Source organism: Xiphophorus couchianus, chromosome 13, assembly GCF_001444195.1.
Source record: "Xiphophorus couchianus chromosome 13, X_couchianus-1.0, whole genome shotgun sequence".
NCBI lineage: Eukaryota > Metazoa > Chordata > Actinopteri > Cyprinodontiformes > Poeciliidae > Xiphophorus > Xiphophorus couchianus.
Window position 1 is genome coordinate 21,944,725 of NC_040240.1, and position 23,026 is coordinate 21,967,750.

The following is a 23,026-nucleotide window of genomic DNA, read 5'->3' on the forward strand; positions in this document are numbered from 1 at the left end:
GAGATTGTGTGTTTTTGTGTGAAAGGGCTGACGGCTGTGATGGTTTGAGTCTCTCAGTGTCCTCCTCCTGAGCTGCTAAGTCGCTCAGCATGTTTTCTCAGCTGCCAGGAGGACAAAATAACTGAACTGATGATCCCATCTTTGAACAGCTCCTGAAATATTCACCCAAAGTCCAATGAAAGCTTATAAATCTGCTTCTGTGTTTCCAAAAGCTCAAAGGCACATAAACGAATTAAGAGGGCGCATTATGCAAAAGGTCAGCACAATTTAATGCAAGACATCTCCTCATGTTAGAAGGTCTTTGTTGAAATTCATCCCCAGATATTGAATAAAACTTTTAAATAACAATTTTCTCTGATTCTTAAGATGTTTGGATGGCAACACCTAGAGGTCCTCTGTCAAAAATGTAATGGCGAGATCAGCTGTAGTTTGACTTTTAAATACTGTATAGCAAAGCTGCAACTAATGATTGTTTTAGTAGTCCATTATTCTAAAGATTCTGAGGATTAAACAATTATTCTGATTGGTCGATTAATCAGACAACAAAGCTGGCAGATTTTTAATTTAACCACTTAAACCTTTTTTATACAATATCAGAAATGCATCAGTAGATGCAAATGAACATTCAGTTTCTTTTTTAGATAAACATTTTATTGCCTAAAATCTTTCACTGAACGCTTGATCACCTGCAGCTAAAAACAATACTTTCAATATGTGGAAATTTTAGGCCTTTCTGTTTGACTTTAACGTCAATACAGTGTGACTGATTTGTGGACTATTTTTTGGATCAATGGATTAATAATTGGAAAGTAAAAGGTGTTCAATAGGAGATATTTTTCAATAGAATTTGAATCAGGTGGAGTTAAAACTATGTAATTTGAGAAGTTCAGGGTAGAACATTTTATTCACAGACAAAGGCTTTTTATTTTAAATAAAATAATATATTTTCAGACCATTTTGGCTTTAAATACAATTTTGAATTGTTCTTTCAGAAAATTGCCCTTTTTCAGACTAAATACTCCAGTTAATTAAATTAATACTAAATTTGTTGTTGACAATAATTTTAATAATTGACTATTAATCGTCGGACTCAACAATTAATCAGTTGAGTCCTACTCTGTAGTAAATTACTGTAGTACCAATGAATTGCTAATCAACCATTAAGGTTTGTGTGTGTTTTAAAGAATTCTACATTTCTGACCTTTTTTTTTTTTTTTGGAACAATGTCTTTCATACCGAGTTGGTTATAGTGTAGTACATGTTTGTATGTATTAACTTAAAATCAAGATTCATATTATTTTATATTAACTACAGCACCTTCAAAGAAAATCCCATGTCAGTGTGTTTTCTTTTAGTGTTAGGAGACTTTTCATCTCCATTTTGCATTTCTGCAGCATCCTGTGGAGCTGAGGTCGCAGCAGCCGACGTGGCAGGGCAGCAGCTGGCCTACTGCAGATGACTGACAGTCATTGCTGCCCATGACATCTCTGTACTATCCTCAGGATACCAAATATACCAGCAGATATGTGGGTGAAAGGTGAAACATGTCTTTAGAGATCAGAAAGGCTTTAAAAACAAGAAATACTGAAATATTTCTGGTTTCATCATCAGAGCAGTGCTGGTATGTGAGGGTAAAATCCCAGCTGCAATAAACTGACACAACACTCCAGCTTTAGTATGCTATCAGAGAGGGGAGTTACTCACTAGAGCAACATTCAATGAATGTAACCCTACTGTAACCCCCCACACACACTGACACACACATACTCATGCAGAAGGCATGTTAGGTTCGTAACCTTCACTGACCGGCATCCTTGGCCTGCTCTCCCGCCCTGGTTCGGCGTGTGGTATTCCAGGACTCTGCGACCCCCTGTTGGCCTTGGATGAACCACAAGGAATTCTATTTCTAGGAGGATGTGAACTAATATAACTAATAAAAGGAGCAAAGCAACCCTTTGAATTTTGGCACAAATGTAAAATTATGCTCTTGACCTCCTCATACGTAACATCGTCTGTCCATCATGGCTAAATATGATCTTTGTGACATGCTGCTAATCGGCTGGAAGTTGGTATATGGTACCTCTGCAAAAAAAAAAAAAAGATTGACGACTGTGACAAAGTGGCACTTGGGCTGCTTGGTGATATGTGAAGCATGCGTTACTGAATCCGTAAAGTGACCTTGTCTATATGGAGAGACAGAGATGCTGACTGATGCAACCAGCAGGCAACACTAAGCGCTAGTTGGAGTTACGGCTGTCACCTGATCAGTTTCTTGTGGCGGCTGTTCAGCCATCTCTAAAGCTGGAGTTTAGGTTTGTTTTGTTCCACTTTTGTGGAGATTTTTCTATCTGACATCACTGCTAATAACATGTTTAGACTAATTTTGATTTAAATAAGGGGTGGCAATATGGTTTTCATGTTTTATCACAATATTCTGTTGTACCATTGTGATAAGTGACAATAAGAATGATTTATTACTACTTTTTAAGGTAGCTGTATGGATGTGACTGCACATAAAGAAGTGTGATTTGTGTCACTAAGCTGCACATTTAAACTGCATTTAATCATATTTTCAAATTAATTGATATTTATTGATACAGTCATCAAACAGTGGAGAAAATAGTAAAACTAACAATTCCAACAATACAAACAGTTTGGGGGATTAAACATCAATAATTGAATTTTTTTGTGACATGATAAATCAGAATTCTTTTCGTAACTTTTTTATAACGATAAATGCTAAAAGATGTGATAAATGCTCACTCCTATTTTAAGGGGCTACTTTGCTATTGCATCACTGTTGTCATTTCCAAAATTCTTTGCACTTATCAACTTTAAAGTTAGACAATGATTAATGTTTTTGGTGTTTTGGGGTCTGTTTTTAATCTCTCATATCACTGAGTGATAGGTTTTTGTTTCGTTGTTCTCTATAATTGTTGTTCTTATAATATTTAATTCCTACTTTTCCTCTCCTGTTTTCCTGTTCTGTTCATTTCCTCCATCATGCTCCATTTCCTAAAAATAGTTCTCCAGCCACAGCCTCCCTATAGCAGCTAGACAAGAAATATAGTGTGATAGCAGAGGCTGGTGATTTAGTGACTCTCCTGCTGGGCTGCAGCTTCAGCTGCTCCAGTTCCTCAGCCTGGTTCCACCAGCGTTCGTGCAGAGTTTTTCCCATGGGAATGTGATGGCTGAGTTCACATCCCAGTCGGAAGGACAGGGATGGGTTTAAATTCCCGTCTTATATTCCAGGTCACCTACTGTACACAGCACCACCAGGCTGGTGCGCCACAGCATCCCATCTTCAGGGCCAGTCGGCAGAGCCCTGCTGTCTTTGAAAAAGCGGTCAGAAACATTGAGGCATGCTGAAACATTAAGGCTGAATCCTGGCTCACTTGGCCTGATGGCCTGTTTCTGCTCCACAAGAAACTCCACAAAGTTCTAACCCTCTAGACTGGAGATGGCAGAAAATGCTACCTAAGATTTCTAACATCAGATTTAGGTTTCAGAAAAGTACCTAGTTCCACCATGAGTGTTAGAAAATGTTCCACTGAAAATTTAAACTTAGTTTTTTATATTAATCAATCATTAGCAGTGCCATTTAAGGTACTTAATTTTAACACTGGAAAGCAACTACATTGTCTTGAAGGACTACATTCATACATGCTGATTTAACAACCTCGCATACATGCGCTATTTGAGAAAAAATGGGAGTCAAAAGGTATTATTGTGTGCATGAGTGACATTCATTTAATCTAGAATACATAACATGTAGAAAACTACAATTCTAGAGATAACCATTTTCATGTCTGACCTTGCTAAGTAAGAAAGTACATGTGATATTTTTGCTAAGCTGAGAAGATGATTTGGCTATTTTCTATGAGTTTTTAGGCAGAATGATGACGCATATGTCTGTTCCAGTTATTTCATCAGTAGAATGACGATGAATTGAATTTTATTTTTGCTCTTGGTTCTTACTGGTGATTCATTCATACATTAAATGTATCAAAACTAAAATTTCACTTTTTTTTTCAGTCTCCAGTTGAACACAGCATTAGCTGTTCAACAATATATCTTTTACAAAACTAAACTTACTAAAACCCCCCAAAAAATAACTTTGGGAATTTGTTCCAGATTGATTACAAATTATTCCAACCTTATAGCACTCACTGGAAAATCCACCTACTGGTGGTTTGTAATGTTTCCTTTTCAACGGCTGATTAAAGCTGACATAAACTAGCCGCTGCTTTATGGATGGAAATGAAAATAGAATATTTATGAGGAAAAATGAGCTTCCATTCCACTTAGCCTTCTCCTACAGACTGATATGTTTTGTATTCTAATGAAGGCTTGCATCAGATCTTCTGTCTTCTTGCCTTAATCAGGTAATTACTCAGTAGTGTCCTACTTTTCCAACTTATTATGTGCTAATTTATGGGAACAAAAGCATTAGGCCATATTTAGTACAATAATAACTAATTAAATCTTTAAAACACAAATTGTTAAAGTGAATTTTTAAACTTTAGTATAACTCACTTGGGGTCATCTTTATTTTCTGAATAATTGAATTGAACTGCACCTAGTTCGTTCTCTTCTTCAGACCTTGTTTCTTTTCTAAACACTCATTTATTTGACCTGTCACAACCTGAGTTTCTTTGGAAAATTCGAAAGCGACCCGGTTTGATCTCGCGTGCAGACGAGCTGCTGCAGAGCCTCCTGTCCGACATTTCTGCAGATACAGCAAAGATGAGAGCAATCTGTGCCTGCAGGTCAGAAAGAAATGCCGCTCTGTCCCACTGAATTGGGTCAGACGGGTGTTTTCTCAACATGCAGACACACTCGCTTGAGAGGTCCGGTGTTGGGTCAGGCAGTTTTACTTGGCCACAAACTTGTTTGCTGGAAGTTGGCACAAATTAGGTTTCCCTAAGCATTTTCCCTCTTAGCATTAAGAAAACGGAGGATACAGCAGGATCTGGGAAAAGTGGGAAAAGTTACAGATGATGTGTGAAAAGGACTGAGGGGAGAGATTGTGTGAAGGAGGACAAGCAGGAACAGGAAAAAGGCTAAAATGTGTTGGATTTGTACCTAAAGTGGCTAGAAATGTGCATGGACAACTGATAGACCGTATGATGCACACACCCTGAGGTTTGAAAACTCTCCCTCAGGCTGTAAAAAATAGTGCTGGGCATTCATGCTTTCAGTTTTTTCAGTAGGAGGCCCATTGAGAGAGCAACAAAAAAACACAGCAAAAACCAAAGCTAAAATACTAAACTTTTTCTGGAAGACTCAAATCTTTTAATAGCATGCTATAGCATATCTATATTTGCCATTAAAGTCAATATAATGTACTCAGAACAAAAGCAACATAGGTGGAGTGCTACATGTTCAGAAGGGGCGCATCATTTTCATGATTTATGAAATGGTAAAAAAAAAAAAAAAAGGTTCTTACTAAGCCAAAATGCTTAGAAATGGAAGAAAAAACAATGTTTAACAACAATAACTTGAATAGCTTGGAGACTTGTTTCTGCATAGCTCTGTAGTGGTCCAGTCAAAGGATTTCAGTCTGGCTCAGGCCTGGACATTTTTTAGCCACTCGGTTGTAGATTTAGTTCTGTGTTTGGGGTCTTTGTTCTACTGAAGATCTAGTCTCGGTAAGTCTTCAGCTGGGCACATGGTCTCACATTTGAGTCCAGAATACAGACGAAGAAATCATCACATATTCCGTATTGTGGACTGAAATGTGAGATGGACCCCCTATCATCACCCGTCCACCACCATGCCTGGCTGTTGGGCTGAAGTGATGAGGGTAATATTCCATGTTTAGTTTTCTCCAAACAAGTCTTGTGTTTTATTCAGATCATCCTTCTAGACTCTTTCTATTAGTAACCCTCCAATCAAGTTGTTTGTCTGATGGTGAACCAACATTTAACATGCAAGCTGAAGCCTTTTTGATTCTGTCAGTTTTTGTTTTTTGTTTTGTTTTCTGTGCACATCAACTGCTTGGTAGATTTACAATCTGTCTTGAATCTTTTCCTCTGCTAAACAATGTCTGTAAAATTGTAGCCCTCAAATAATTTTAAACATTCTTATGAGCTTTTGTAATGGACGCAAATTTTAAGTTGGATAAACAAATCAGTGCCGTTGTGAAAACGAGCTTTTTCCATTTGAGGCGGCTTGCTAAGATTAGGAATATGGTACCAGTGGATTATTTTGAAATATTAATCCATGCTTTTATTACAACACGACTGGATTACTGTAACTCCTTATATGTGGGTGTCAGCCAGTCTTCTTTGTCCCGTCTTCAGCTGGTCCAGAATGCGGCTGCTCGGCTCTTAACTGGATCGCGGAAGAGAGAACATGTTACCCCGATTTTATATTCTCTGCACTGGCTGCCAGTACATTTCAGAGTGCATTTTAAGATTCTTTTATTTGTATTTAAATCTTTAAATGGCCTTGCTCCCTCCTATCTCTCTGAGCTGCTACATATACACTGTCCTCCTCGAGCTCTTAGATCAGCGAGCCAAATGAACCTGGAGGTGCCGAGGACTTCCAGGAGGCAGAGAGGAGACAGGGCGTTTGCTGTTGCAGCTCCCAAACTTTGGAATTCTTTACCTATGTTGGTAAAACAGGCCCCCTCTTTAGCAATTTTTAAATCTGCTCTTAAGACTTACCTTTTTCGGTTGGCCTTTGATTCGGTTTGAGATGCTGCTTTTCTGTATTTATCTGGGTATGTTTATGTATTATATAGAGTGTTTTACGTCACTGCATTGTTGGTTTTGATGTGTTTTAATTTTGTTTTTATTTGTTTAATTTTGTGATTGTACAGCACTTTGGTCAGTGGTACTGTTTTAAAGTGCTATATAAATAAACTTGCCTTGCCTTGCCTTGCCTTGCCTTTTTCCAAGTTGATTGGCAGCAATAGCTCCTTTTTTTTGTAGAGATGGTCATGACTGCTGCTGATTGGTTAGTAGCAAGGGTCTACTTTGGTTTTCCAGTGACTCTACAGACAGTGATAGCTTTGGCTCAAGTTTCTCTCATTGTAACAGCTTCATCGTTTCAGGGCATCAACTGTTATATTTGGTTTCAGTTGAATGAAAGCTGGTAAATCTTCACTGACGTTGAGTCTGATTTAGCTAATTAGATGTCAGGTGAACATTTTACACTTTAAACCAACAAGGTTTTTAGAACCGCATCAATCAGGTCCATCAGGACTATAAAAATCTCAGTAGTTGGTCATCCATGCTGACAGCATTACAGTGGTACTATATTTTAACACAGTCTGCTCGGTGACGGGCAGTAATAAGACAGGCAGAGGTCCTGAAGAGAAAATGAGAGTCAGAGTGGGTGTGACAGAGAAGTGTTAGAGGGAGGAAGAGGAAGATGTGAGGAAAGAAGGGAAGACCAGAGGAAAGAGAAAAAGAGTCACTGGTGCATTGCAGTGTTCATCACCACGCCCTACACAACACGAGTTTGTTCACAACTGAGCAACTTTGAGCATGTGTCTTGGTAAGACTCAGGCTGCGTATCTGCTTCTGATTAAATGAAATCTGGCTAATTGTCATTTAAGATAAATAGCTGAGTTTAGATAACAAGGAGGTGAGCGTGTAAAATTCTTCTCAAGTGTGTAGCAATGCCAGCATCTTGTTGGTAAATGCTAAAGTGTTTTTGTTGGATCTCTAGTCTGTCAAGCAGAGATGGAGAGACCCTTTCCCCAGGAGGGAGTGTCCTGTCAGGGGGAGAGAGAGGATGGCCATCTGGGCCCTTTCAGGTGCCTGTGGAGCTTCTGCTGCACTGAGAATCATTTTAGACTCCATCTATCGCCACCCTGCTGGAGTGTCCTTCAACAAAACCTTTACACCTCGTTGGATGTTTTGATTCATTTTTTTATTAATAATAGTTTTAAAAATCCATATCATCTTTTAAAACTCAATGATTCAAGGTGATGAGAGCTGATTAAAAATAAAAAAACTCAGGATTTTTGGTATAAAGATCTGAAGGCATCAGGAGTAACAAACAAATAACTTAACATAAAGTCTACATTATCTCTAAGTGAGAGCCACACAAGCTGCAGGGATTATAATTCAGAAAACAGGAGAAATGAGCAAAGTGTTCTGCAGCAGATGGTCTGGCCCAAACATCGAGTCCTGCTCAGAGTCCTGGGCTCGGTGTGGGACTACATGGAGGGAGAGACTGCAGTGAGATGAACTTAATCCGCAGAACTGTGGTTGTTTTTTCAGAGATCTGTGGAACAAGTAACCTGCCAAGCACGTTAATACCAAAAAAACAGACAATTTTATGCACCTTGAGTGAAAACTTGAAACTTCTCTTCAAACTTGTTTTAAGTTTTCTGTACAAGCTGCTTCAAATCCAGAGGTTTAACATGGAATGATGTTGGATATTGTTACCTGACTCTTTATGGAGCAGTTTTAGCAGTGTTATAATATAATATATTAAGAATTGCAGACCTGTAAATAGTTTTATGCTAGACAGTGTGCACAAATTTCTGAATGGCCTTGCAATACAACTTAGATTTATCATTAACAATTCTTTATCTTGAATGTTTCAAGTTGTGGTTTCCATCTGGCAGCAGCATTATAAAATCATTTCCATAAACTGGAATTAATGGGAATCCTGCACTATTTTGCATAACATGGGATTTATTCATGTATGTACTTTCTTATTACTTAACTTTCTGACATATGCAAAAGGAATGTAACCCCAAAACAGTATAAAGGTATACTGCATCAACTAAATTATGTTATTACATCAACTTACATTGGAAAGTAAAATCCTCTATTCTGTAGATCCATTACAAGCAAATTGATATTTTTCAAATATTTACTTTTGTTTACTTTGATTAGGGGTCACAGCTAATGAAAACCTAAATTTGGTTCCTCAGAAAATTAAAACATTACATAAGATTAGTAACTAATTCAGGCTATTGAACAGTTTTTTATTGATCCTTTTGCATTAATTGTAGCATCAAGAAGCCTGTCTGTATTGTTGGGTTTAATGTCTCTCCTCTTGGAGATACTCCTGCCAGCCTACTGGCCTGTCAGGCCCAGAGACGGCCATTAAAGCATGCATTGGTGCTATTGGCAGTGTGGGCAGGTGCCAAGTCCTTCCAGAAAGTTAATAAAGCATCTCCATAAAGCTTGTCAACAAAAGGAACCGTGAAGTTCTCTGACTTCAGACTTTACAAAACACAGTGGACTAAAACCATCTGATGACATGTACTGTACAGTAGACCCCTCAAATCATCACCAGCTGTGGAAGCGTCACAACGGACATTAAGCAACTTCTGTGCCTCTGCGCTCTTTATTCAGACTCTAGGATACGGATTTCCAAATTAAACATTAATTTAAAATGGGTCAACTGAACTAAAAGTCCAACTCTTTTTCCCCTCAGATGGATTGGTTTACCTCCAAGAACATGACAACTGCAGCTGAGCCACCACACAGATGTGCCCACCATACAGGCTGCAGTCTACACCTTAACACTCAAACAAGCTTTGCTTCAAAAGCAACTCACAATGCTGCAGTTACACCCAATGCTTGTGCATTTGTGTTAAATAATTTCTTTCTTCCACTCTACTTTCTATTGATATGCAGGGGACAACACGTTGTTAACAGCCAGCTTCTTTAGCATTGAGCTATAGCTTACCCTCCATGGGAGTGATCTCCCTGCCATGTGTGTGCATGTATTGTTTATATAACATTATAAACAATATATTGTTTACAAATATGGTAGAAATAGCACTGTTTCTACTATATTTACTAACCTTCTGTAGAGCGATGGCCCTATAGGGGCCCAAACCAGGTCCTATTGCACTGGACCCTCTTTTTTAGGTTTAGAGGTACTGTGTGAAATAAATTTTGGTTAACTTGGGGCTATGATGGTTAGGGTAAGTGTTTGGTGTGGGGCATAATTGCAGTTACTAAAATGAATGGGTGTCAATATATATGGGTAGAAATGAGATCATTTGTATGTGTGTACTTTTGGAATCCATACAATATTTATGTGAAAATATAGCACAAATACAACAATGGTTGTATATCTAATGATCATGTTGCTATGCAACACAATATCTTTTTTGTCTGTATAGTTTTTATTTGAAGACGGTTGATCAGTTGTTGTAGGGTTTTAAAGCTGACAGACTGTTTTTGTTGTCAGGAGGGACCAGGGATATCGGTTCAGCGCTCACCAGGATGTGCATGAGGCATCGCAGCATTGAGGCCAAGCTCCGTCAGTTTTCCATGTGAGTAGATACGAGTGTGTGATAAATGGGTACCATCTTCTTCATAGTATTCCTAATAAAAAGTAAAACATTTTTTTTACTTTGCATAATGGTAATTTACTGTATCTTACACTTAGTCTTTCTCCTGCTTTTCCTAAATAAATTTCTCCTCAAAAATGTGTGATGGCTGTGAGTCTGTTATGTCCCACAGTTCAGAATGAGAGAGTCAGTCAGGTAGAAGCGGGCAAAATATTTACATACCATGTGGGCTGTCCTTCAGCTTCTCTGCTGATCCTGAGGTTTTCATAAGATGAAATTATAGATTTTACCAGGACAAAAGAAACCAAAAACATTATCCAAGTAATGTTAAAAGTCAAAGAGAGTGAAGATATTTTAGAAAATAATTACTTCTAGGACTGAATAGGTACTTTCAGAAACACGTTAAATTGGAATCTAGCAAAGAGACTTTAGCAAGAGCACGATTATTTTTTTAACACAACGATTTAAAATACTTGTTGTATAGCTACATGTAAATCCTACATCTACTGCCTCAGATGTAGATGTTCTGATCCTCCTTGGTAGCCATTTAAATTCGCACTCAAATCTTCCATAAAACTGATCTTCCAATTGACTAACTCTAAACCTTTAACTCTTTTCCATTGGAACAAATGTAAAATAAATCTTGTTCCAGTGTTGTTCTGGAACGCTGTCAGCTGTAACAGTGTGTTTGTGTTTCCAGGGTGTTTCTGGACTGCCTGATTAACCCTCTCCAGGAGCAGATGGAGGAGTGGAAGAGAGTGGCCAATACTCTGGACAAAGACCATGCCAAAGGTTTTCATAAGCACACTCTTGCTTGTATTCCTCTGAATTAGTTTGCATGAGACACTAAGAATCAAACACTGGGTATGTTTTTCAATTTTTTTCTGTGTGCAATTGTCACTTGACAGAGTATAAAAAAGCCCGTCAGGAGATCAAGAAGAGATCATCAGACACTTTGAAGCTGCAGAAGAAAGCAAAGAAAGGTTTGTATTATTTTCTCTGTTAGCTATTTAAGCTTACAAGTAAAAGTTGTCATTTAGTCAATGGTTAGTAGAAGATGGCATTTTTATTTAAACTTTCTCAAAAAGTTTAAATAAAAAATAATAATTTGAACTCTGTTTATATGTAAAACAAAGTTTTTTATGCAACAAAACAATCTGACATAATCATTTCAGATAATGTTGTTTTTTTTAGTATTATGCAGACTTAACATTTAACAGATTAGTCAGACTATCTACTTGGTTAGTCAGCCTGCATTCTGCTGCTTTACAGATAAGAAACTCATTGTTTCCAAGCTATAGTTCTATTCAATCCAGTTTATCTATATAGCACCAATTACATGGGAGGGTATAAAGCACTGTTACTCTATCCAGCTGGTTGTAGCTCTACTTTCTCTGGTACGTCTCTGAAATTTCATGAAAGGAAATTGAAAAAATAACAACAAAAAAGTTTTGATTTTTGAAACCTTTTCTATTTACAACCTTGGTATCCCTTGATACTGACCCATAATGTCTGGCAATATTTTATTTAGTGAAATGATTAGGAAAATATCAGTTAATAAAATGTTAAAGTCTGACATTATGTATCAATGTCACATTGTTTGTTCTCGTTCTTCCCTGGTCTTCCCCCCCGTCCAACATGATCAACTTTATACAGCTGATTTTTTCGGTAAGTTAACAGTTTGTAATATTTCTTTTTTATCTTGTTAAACTCTTCCAGGTTGTTCAGTTAAAAAGAGACAGACTATTTATGTTTATGATACCTCTTCTTTTTTAGTTTTGTTTATACAGCTCAGTTTCTCAGCTCAGTTTTATAACCAGGGATTTATTTGGAACATATCATGACGGCATTCTGCAAAGAGGAGGTGAAAGATTGTAAATACATCAACAGTCATAATATGAGATGTAAAATAACAAACACATCTCCAGCCCTCTGTTGATGTCTTGGTTTTATAAATCTCCCCCAGACCACATTTGTTAACGCGGGAGAAAAAAAAACAAAAAAAAAATGTTCTCATGCTGTTTAAATGTTTGTGACTCACAAAAGCTGAGGCCCTGAACACAACAAAGCCCAGTTTTATGCTAAACAAGATTCTTTACTGAAAAACATTTTTTATTGCTTCTTCAATAAAACTTACCATGACTTCCATAAGAGTGAATGACACGAACACATAATAACATAGAAGGGCAGCAGAACCTAACAGGAAACACTGAAATTCCACACAGTAAACACTTTGAAAACATTACAGAGCTGACAGAGACGTGCTGTTAAATCATCTTACCGATGGACTTCAACAGCGGCAGCATATTTAGCAGCAGCTGCTGCAGGATGTGCCTGAATTCATACTAAATACTTCAAAGCTTTTGTTTGTGCTGCATATTCAAAGAGTTTGACTTTATTTCTCCACTTTAAAATCTTTTTCTCAACACTTGTCAAGCTGACAAGTATCAGTTTATTGGTCTGAGTCACAAGTAATATTTTAGTTGTTTGATTTTATTTGATTTTTCCATTAAATAACCGGTAAGCTCAACTCTTTGATCTCATCTTATTGGATTTTTCTGTAGCTTTTATTATGGCAAACATGACAACTAACTGTGCGTTCTAAAATTGGTTTGTGAGGGTAAAGAACATGTTGTTTCAATTCTGTGGAGATGATTATTCTCTAAAGGGGCCAGAGGTAAATGTTGACATCCATTACAGAGTTATTTCTGGCCAGCACCTAAATAACTAATCTCAGTCTTGCTGATTTATTCTGATACTCCCCAACTGTACTCCTCATGAGCCGTTTGAAGGCTTAGGATTAGTGAAATTTTGCCTGAGCAAAACAAGATGCTGTTTTCAAGTCAGTATCTTGAAAACGTATTTCGATACCTCATAATTTGGAGGCTCTGTAAGGTCAACAGTTTCTGAAAACTCTTAAACTTCCCCAATAATCCATCAAACGAAGCCACGATACTGATGAGCGAAAGGATTTGGAAAAGTTCAATGCAATTGCTACATGTAATTTCAGTCTGAATCATGGATTGCATTATGACAGAAATCAAAAGCTTATGATAAAAGACTTGTTTTAACTGAGACTTGTGAAGAAAATAAACAGGACCTTAGGTTGACCCCAGAGGACCCTCAGATGTGGTCAAGCCACTTCGATCCTCTGTCACTCCCAGGCTTTATTGGTGCACGAGAGGAAACTCCCTTCGCCGTGGCTTTGAATGTTAAGAGTAGAGGGAGTTTCAAAGAACAAAAATGGGAGGAGAGACAACTGATAAAATTGGATGAATATTACGTAAGAAAGTGAATAAACAAATATCAAAGATTGTTTAAATTCTCTTCTGAAAGATTTTTAATTGCTCATATACAGAATATGAAACTGTTTACAGTGTTGTGAAAAAGTATCTCCTGTGAATGCTGTGTTTGCCCCGTGTCTCTTTTATTGTTGAATCGTGAACTCTGATCCTATCAGGAACAAGTGAGGCCTGTTGATGCTTAAGGGGTAGTTTTCACAACGGGTTGGGTTGGTATGAATATCTCAAATCATAATTTATAATTGGTATTTTGTATTTACTCAAACTATCTTTGTGAAATTTAAAAACGAGTTTGATCCAAAACATGATAGTGTGACAAAAACAGGAATAAAGGAAGCTGTAAGGAGTCCAAAACCTTTTTCTCGGTAGGTCTGCGCCCTGTGATGTGCCCCTTTATGAGACATTCTCAAACCCACCTCCATAAACACCACACTAAACCGAATATAAGCTGAAATTTGAGCAAGTGCTTTCTCAAATGGATTAACTGGGCTTTTTTCTTGGCTAGATTGTAATGAACAACACAAAAGGGAAGAATGGATAGAGGAGAAAATGGAAGAAAGAGAGGTGAAATGATGAAAACTAATGAAACCATGGAAAAAAAACCCATTTCCGTCTCTTGAAAGCAAGGCTTTTTCTGTTTATCACTGAAGCATCTGCTTGGAAAAGTTTGGTTGGAAGGAGACAGACTTTGGTTCTATCAGTCAGCCTCACCACAGAAGCTGGCTTTGGACCTCGCTGGAGGAATGAAGAACTTTAATTACATGTTTATGTCTGCCATCAAACACAGAAGGCTGGATTTCTTAAAGGAGAAAAAAGTAAAGCCTTTCTGGTGCAAGAAACAAACAAAAGCTGCAGTGAGTAATAAAATTAGTGGACTAAATGGGATGTGTTGGCAACTTAATGCAACTTGAGCTCTAGGACATTGTGACAAGCATTTCACACTTTATCTTTCATTGTGAACAAACCCATGATAGACTGAAAGCAGAAGAGCTGTTCTTCATTGTGGGAGATGGTTATTGTTTAAAGATAGTTGACTTTAAATTACATTCCTGCTGCTTTAAACCCATCTTCTGAGTAATTCAGATAATTATTTGACCAATTGGGGGCACTCATAGAGCACTGAACTCTCATCCCAAAATGGTCTGGCAATCATTAAATAAAGAAAAAAGTTGAAAAGAATTGGTCATACCCCCCCCTCCAAAAAAAAAGAAAAAATATATTTTTTGCTTACATTTTATAATCATACTTTTAATTCACAAATGACACATGGGATAAATCATTAATCCATTAATTCACAAAAATATGCTCCCTTACTTCACATTTGCACCCCTGCAAAGAATATTTAGATAGAGGCAACATATGAGGCAACTGTATTTGCACAAAAATGAAATTGTATAACTTGATTTTAGTGTTATGTAATAGTGACTGGTATTACTACAGAAATAATTGAACATATTGAATGTATTAGTTTTATTTATAACAATTATATACTGTTTAATAGATGATAGACTCCTTTATTTTGCACGCTGTTACTGCCCATCTATTTCCAAACATCTGAGTTTCTCTTCCATGTGAGTGATAATATGTTTAAAGCCCTTTTTTCAGCCAGTTAACCATCAATGTGGACCCAAAGGTGGAGACAGGGCAATGTAAAAATACTTTGCTATTAGCTGCTGGAGAAAACTTTGGTCACTTTGGCTCTGTCTCTGGAATCTCATTAAAATAACTTTGAGCTGAAGGAACAATATGACTGAAGCATCTTAAGCTTTTTAGAGCTAGATATATTTTGATACTGGTAACCACTCCCATGCCAAAAAATAAAGACATAAGTAAAAGACTAATGAAACATTCATACCAAAGCTACTTTCTCTGTAAATTAATACTCATTTAGATTAAATCCTTCTTCAAACTGTCACTTTAAACCAGTTTTTTTTTTCCATGTGTTTTTGGACACAACCAAACACATGGAAATCTTTTAATGCAAGCTTGTGGTTTGGAAGTAGACATGATGAGAATAAACTGACTGTAGTGTTGAGCAGGATCATAAATATGCTGCTATCAGAGGGGATTTTGAGGACAACATAACTGACAGACTCTCTGAAATTAATCATCTTCAGCACCTAAAGGGGAAGCTTCCATGATGGCACATATCCTGTTACAGTAGCTGGTAGAGTGAAGTCTGAGCATGCAGATGAATCTGATCTGGTCTTCTGTAGAACATTACACTCTGTCCCTTTACAAATGAATCTGGTTTGGCTGCATGCTTCACATAAAAACATATCAAGCCAGATGTTTTCCAAAAGCAGTTGAGTAATTCCTTATGTTTCCTTTTCTTCTTCAAAACTGCAGAGATTATTAGCAGTCCTCTAATAATGTGTTTTAATTGGACTCCAGCAGTTGTTTGTTTTCCCAGCTCATCTGATTGGCTGTTTGAATCTGTGATGTGGTTGACTGGTTAGTGGGAGTCTCTTATTGTTGTGAAGCCGTTGAAGTGCTTGTAGTGTGAGAACAGAGATCTGTGCAGAAGTTCTGAACGGTGAAACTGGATCCCACAGCTGGATGATAAACTGGATGTGGTTTGCCTGAAGCTGTCCACCCCCTCTTTATTTCCTCTTTGTTTCTCCTACCCATTAAATCCTCATCTTAATTATGATGACATCAGCGTGATAAAATGTCGCTATATACTACACAGAGAATTCGATCCAAAATCAAGATCTTTGTTTGACTGTCATTTAGCTTCTTTTTTTCATATTTTTATATTTCTTGATTCATTTTTTTTGAGCAGTTTGACCCCTTTTTTATTATAATTAATGTATGGCAAAAAAAAAAAAAATTCTAAAAAAAAAAAAACAACCCTCTTATTTCAAAACTATCTTTAAATATATGATGTTTTTAATTACATTGTACAACTTTAGCTCTTGGGTTTTAATGTTTCTTACTAAACAAAGTAAATATTTACAGGGAAATTAAGCAGCTGTGTGGTATTTTGTTAAACACTATTGGTTCACTGGATTTTATTTAGGGATATCAAAGGAGAAGGGGTAAAGCCTATGTATGCCAGAATTTTATTATTTTTATTTGATAAAAAAAGAAAAAAAAAATCCTTCTTCAGAATTAAATACATCTTTGTGTTGGTGTAGGATATAAATTCCTATTAAAATTCTGATTAAAACTTGACCAAATGTAATAAAAAGCCGTAGGGTAATTAATATGCAAAGCACAGTAGACGACAGCCCGTTTGAGCATGTTTTAGCTTTTCCTGCGGCATGATGAATTATAGCTGTGTCTACCCAAATCTGTGTGTTTAGGTCGCGGAGACCTTCAGCCCCAGCTGGACAGCGCCATGCAGGACGTCAGCGATAAGTACCTGCTGCTGGAGGAGACGGAGAAGCAGGCGGTGCGGAGGGCGTTAGTGGAGGAAAGAAGCCGTTTCTGCATTTTTGTCTCCATGCTGCGGCCAGTCGTGGTCAGTGATGCCTTCAAAAATGTTTATTCTTTCAAAAAATCGTTCGATGTGAATTTTTTTGAAGAGAGATTAGAGTTTCCACATCAGTTGCAGTAATATATTTTTTAAGGTTGCTAAAATCATCAGATTCTACATAATAATAATACTAAACGCTCATTTCCAAAATTATTGACTTTATTTTACAGTTATTTAGTTGTGCAGACTTTGGAGCGCTCTGATCTGATGTGTTTGCATGTCAGGATGAGGAGATGTCCATGCTGGGGGAGATCACCCACCTCCAGACTCTCACAGATGATTTGAAGATCCTGACCATGGACCCACACAAGCTGCCTGCCTCCAGTGAGCAGGTACTGGTGTTTGACACGAGATGAATCTGATTCTGCTTAGCTGCATATGCAAATACACTATCAGTTATTTCTCAAACTTCCTGTTTGAACAAAGATTAACTATCAGAGACAAAATCCTGCTCATCATTTCATTGTAAATCAGAGCTCCTGTTTATATATTTTTGCTTTTCTTTCTCTTCATGAAGCTCCAAGATCCTAATATTTCTTTCCTCTAATGCAGTTTTAATCTAATTAATATTTGCTCTACACAAGCAAGCATCCTACTTTAAACTTTTAACTAAGCAACTGGGTTGAAAATAATGTAGAAAACTGATCAGTGATTCAGAAAATATCATTTTTTTCAGTCCAACTTTCCAAATGTTTTTATTTTATGCGAGACGTTGCCGTTCAGTGGAGTTCTGGACGACTGGTTGAAGTACAGATCCAACTGGAACACCACATTTTGGCTCTGGATAATTGTTCATTGACTGAAAAGTGGGAATATGTACGTCCTTTAAGGAGCCAAAACCTGTTTGACAGAGCTGGAAGCCAACTAGCAGATGGTCAGCCTCCACTTACTCTGACACAGTTTCTGCCAGCAGTGGATAAATCGGTTCATCAAATGATCAAATCTATGTGAAAAGCTTATTTTTTAAGAATAATTTCTATCTTTTACAACTACTACACTTTGTAAAAAATTCTTAAGATTCCTGTAGAAATAATTAAACATTTGCACATACATTTCTGCATAAGTAAAAAAAAAAACATTATTCCAGTGATGCAAAAGCTTGTTAATTACCTTCATCAGATGAATCCTTAATGTTTCTTTACATTAGAAACCAGCAGTCAACCTAAACATATCATGCTGCATAATTACGAGAAGATCAAATTACATTTTAAGCAAGGGATTTTTTTAGCTATATAGAAAATATAACATATAATTCCTATTTTGCTTGTAGTTGACAGCAATTTAACTCATGTCTCTATTTCCTTCTTTTCTTGCCCTCCTCTCTTCCTTTCCTTCTTTCTTTCTTTCATTATTTCTCTTTGTTTCTTTATTCCTTCTATTATTTTCCTTTCCTTTGTTTCTCTTTCCTTCTTTCTTTCTTTCAATACCTACCATAACGTCTCAATAAATCTTAGTATTTAAACATTTTAAATTGGCGTAACAGACTGGAGAGTTTAATATGGAAAAAAACTGGAATATTTACATTAAACATGTTGGAACTCTGCATTAATGTTGTTTTCTTTCTGCCATCCACAGGTTAATGCAAATTTTGCTGATGTATTGTTGTTGTTTAAAGTTTTATATATAATGCTAATAAACTTGTATATCAAAAGTATCATCTCCTTCTCCACAAAGAAGTATCAGAACCAGAAACTTTCCTTAATCCTCCTTTTTTTGAAGACTGTTTTCTTTTCCCTGTTTCTGCAGGTAATTGTAGACCTGAAGGGCTCGGAGTGCACCTGGTCTTACCAAACTCCTCCCTCCTCTCCAAGCACTACCGTTTCCAGGAAGTCCAGCATGTGCAGGTGTGTTTGACAGCAGAGCCCTGCACTTAACATTGTTAGAAAACCAGAAAACCAGGAAGGTTTCAATAAGAACATCAATCAATCACAAACTGAATCCTTTGTTTCATTATCATTCGCTTCACTTTTTACAGCTTCAGAAGACCATTTGGACCAATTTGGGAACATTTGCAAGTTTTAGGGGTTTTTTCACCCAATTGTGGATTTTACATCTAATTTCATTATCATTTGTCATTTAATTGTTAATTTAGGACAATGCTTTTTCTCTGCTTTTGTTTATTTTGTATTTCCTCATAGAATATATTTTTTAATGCATTTAGACATCTTTTTTATCTGCTCTTTATTTTCTCCACTGTTGTTTATGACTATTTTATGCTTGACATTTTTTAATGTCTGATCTCTGAGTATTTAAAAAGAAAAAATTACGGGTTAAGACTTGGGGCTTTCAGTGTTTTGGATCGCTTAGCCTGTTTGGTTCAGCCAGCAGACAAATACCAAACTCTTCATTATCTGAGCAACCAAACTTGGTGAATTGAGAATCAATTCCCTACTGCCACCTTGTGGATATTACGTTGAATTTTTGCCTCCTTCTTTTTCCTGAAAAGCCCAATTATTTTAGATTTTCAGTAAGTTTTGTGAACAATTTATCAAATCTGCTCTTGTCCTTATGCGACGATAAACTTGTATTTTGGTCTCAGTGCAAACTTATCTCTGTGGTTTTGGTGTCGATCCAGATATAATGGCTTTGTAAAACTAATTGTGTTCTGGCTTGACTCACTGTGAATCTGCTCTGGTTACAAATGTGGATTCAACTGTTGCTGCTTTTAAGTTCTTAAACTTTAAGAATCTCTAAATGAATCATAAATTGTTCCATCTATATGCACAGCGTCCGGGTTTTATTTTATGTTCCAATACATGACTGATTTTCATTCTTTACAAATTTAGCATTAGCTTAGTATGACTTTGAATGAATAAAGGCAATATATCATCTTCACAAAAATCCAAAGCAAACAAAAATTTTCCCCAAACACACTTTCCCTTTTAATGAAGTTGAGCCATCTAACATTCCTTCTTCTTTGTCACACAGCAGCCTGAACAGCGTGAACAGCAGTGACTCTCGCTCCAGCGGCTCACACTGCCACTCCCCCACCTCCCACTTTCGTTACCGTGCCTCCTCCTCATCATCTTCCTCGGTGCTGCCCCAGCAGACGCCGGCCCGTCTCTCTTCAGTCTCCTCCCATGACTCTGGCTTCATTTCCCAGGACGCCTACCAGTCCAAATCCCCTTCACCGATGCCTCCAGACAACTTGCAGGTAATGGTTGCTGGTTGGTTCCCAGTTCTGAAACACACCTGAACACCCCTGTTTGGAGAATTTCTAAACATCTCTTTATTAAAGATGCACTACTCCGATCCCGTGCTCAATGTTTTATTTTAACCTCAAACAAGTCTTAGTTTGACCTCCGTCTGACTTGTTTCATATTTTTGTGAACTGAGGTAATAGTCTTCTGCTGCAGAAAAGATGCTGCCGTTTTGTGTACCGGGTTGCATACAGCAATAACTTTTGCACTTCCAGTGACATGTACAGCATGCAATTAAAATCTAAATGGTTCAGCTTTGTGTTATTGTTTGTAAATTTCACATCTTTGCTCATCTCATGACATCTTGGTTTGGTTAAATATGACAAACAGCATTTTAATGTTTAGTGAAAAAAAAAGCTAAACATCTCTGATTGATGGTTGACCTTCATCATCTTCTTTTACATAAAATTTCTGCTGCGTTGGCTTTTTTACAAGCCTGTCTTGACTCCTCGGCTCCATCATTGGATTTCATTAAGATTTGCTGCTTTTATTTTGTTTTGCTTTGTTGTTGTTTTTTTCTATTATTTGTTTCTGCGTCTCTTGTCTTTATCTTGCAAACTGTTGGTTTTGTTTTTTGGTGTGCTTTGCTGTCCTGCAGTTGTGTGTCTCTGCTTTGTTCACTCAGTCTGTCAATGAGGAGTCCTCCTCTTCCTCTTCCTCTCCCTCACATCCTGAGCCCAGCTCCGGGCAACAACAGGTGAACAAATACATGTGGAAACACATGCTGGTGATATGGTTATGCCTATTCTGTTATCAATGAGCACCGACTTGGAGAACAAAAAAACCTACCCTACTGAGGTTGACCCAAACTCGGAACCCCTTCACAAAATAGAATTTTCCCATCTCCGCCACGTTTTCATCATCATTAATTTTGCACTTGTGTTTCTGCCTCTCCTTCACCCGCTCACCTTCAGTTGCCAAACGGCTTTGACCATCACGCTGCCCTCTGTCTTCACGGAGTGGTCCTGCAAGGCCTGGACACCCACCTCCACCCTTCATACTTCACCTATTCCTCTTCCTCCACCACCACCTCCCCCATCTCCTCGCCCTCCTATCAGTGTGTTTCACCTACCTGGGCGTGGTCTCGCTCGGGTTTCAGCCAAACGGGAGAGCTCTCGCCTCCTGGCCCGTCAGGGATTGGAGTGATCCCTTCATCCAGAGTCCCGTCCTGGAAGGTTTGATCCGCATTCCTCCATGATTTCTGTCCGTTTTTCCTTCAGTTTTTCCCTATTTCATATCTGCTCCTTTCTTTCATAGTGGAGGCATCCAAGATGCACAAGTTGGATACAGAAATCAGATTGTTTCTGCTGCTGATTAGATAGTTTAATCCTGCCAAGCAAAGCTTCACACTCAAAGCTTCTTCTTTAAAGTCTTTAATCAATGAAAAACCAAAAAACATTAAATCTGTAGTATGTAACTTTTACAAGAATGTATTTCCTATACATCTACTAAAACTGTCACCATGTTGTGGCGGTATAGTATGAGACACATAATCTGTGAAAAGATTGAGCTCTTCATCCTCTTCCCAATGCTGCTGTTGTCATCTGCAAAAATGCACCACTAGTCAAAGCCAACTAATCAGTCAGGAGGAAAGCCTTAGCTCTGTCAATCATTCTCATGTATGCGCTCCTCAATGTGCCAATGGCGGAGAAACAACTTACCATTACAGAAAAACTGTTTACCTGACATTGGTGGCTATGCTAACTAGCCTTAGCATTCATGACAAGCTATGTTTTGGTGAACCAGCTGTAGCATACCAGTGAGTGGTGCATACACGAGTGTTTGACAGCTCTAAGACCTATAAGAGCTGATGGGTTGTTTCTGACTGCTGGGTGTATTTCTGCAGTTAGCACTGAGGAGTGCTAGGAGGAGGAAAGCAGAGGAGCAATTATTTTTCACAGATCTGTCCAATACTGTCTTGGCATAATGATAATTTTAACAAAAATCTATCTTTCATAAAAGTTACATACCGCAGCTTTAACTGCACCCATTAACACAGATTTGCATTTACAAATGGAATTACAATATGTTGTTGAATTTTTCTTCTTGTGCAGGACTGGGCCAAACCAGGTCCGTACGACCAGCCAATGGTTAACACTCTGAGGCGGAGTAAAGACAGGAGAGATACTACAGATCCCAGCAGCCACCAAGGCTCTGTTGTCACCACTCCAGTTGAGGACCAACAGGGGATTAAAGGAAACCACACTGTGATGTCTTCAAAAGTCAGTTTAAGGAAGAAAAAGAACATTCAGAGACAGAATTTAAAAGCCAAAGATGCAAACCTTGATGATGTTCTCTTGCCTCCACTCCAGGGGGAGAAGGAGGCCCACGAGGAGCTGGCCAGAGCACTGGCCCGAGGCCTCCAGCTGGACATCCACGGCTCCAGCAGGGACTCGCTGCAGGGCTCCAGTGGCTACAGCAGCCAGACCAACACACCATGCTGCTCAGAGGACACCATCCCCTCACAAGGTGCATGCACACATGCTACTGACACAATATGACAGTAACTTACGGAATAATTTTACCCTTATAAAATTCCATAAAACATGAGTTTGTTTTTCAAACAGACAGGAACTTATTTTTAGTCATTCATTTTTTTATCTTAATGAAAAAGTACTAGTTTCATTGGGAAATTATTTCACTTATAAAAATGTCTTGCTATAAGTTAAATAATCTACTTGTGGATCTAGTACTGTTTCATCAATATTAAATAATTATTGACTTAAAACAAGCTCCTATATCTTAACAGTTACTTGTAAGTTAGAGT

The 23,026-nt window shown here is 37.7% G+C and overlaps 1 protein-coding gene across 4 annotated transcripts in view; it reads left to right on the top strand.

Moving 5' to 3' along the window:
* LOC114156125 (metastasis suppressor protein 1) overlaps positions 1-23,026 on the top strand; it is a 55,804-nt gene that overhangs the window by 27,218 nt on the left and 5,560 nt on the right. The window contains exons 4-15 of one of the 4 annotated variants that reach the window (XM_028036368.1): positions 10,174-10,258; positions 10,977-11,068; positions 11,185-11,259; positions 11,933-11,944; positions 16,887-17,044; positions 17,284-17,391; positions 18,806-18,903; positions 19,988-20,213; positions 20,885-20,956; positions 21,174-21,434; positions 22,314-22,481; positions 22,572-22,728. In XM_028036368.1, the coding sequence (XP_027892169.1) occupies positions 10,174-10,258; positions 10,977-11,068; positions 11,185-11,259; positions 11,933-11,944; positions 16,887-17,044; positions 17,284-17,391; positions 18,806-18,903; positions 19,988-20,213; positions 20,885-20,956; positions 21,174-21,434; positions 22,314-22,481; positions 22,572-22,728 (1,512 nt within the window). The remainder of the gene's footprint in view (positions 1-10,173; positions 10,259-10,976; positions 11,069-11,184; positions 11,260-11,932; positions 11,945-16,886; positions 17,045-17,283; positions 17,392-18,805; positions 18,904-19,987; positions 20,214-20,884; positions 20,957-21,173; positions 21,435-22,313; positions 22,482-22,571; positions 22,729-23,026) is intronic. The other 3 variants (XM_028036371.1, XM_028036370.1, XM_028036372.1) reach the window with 3 other exon arrangements.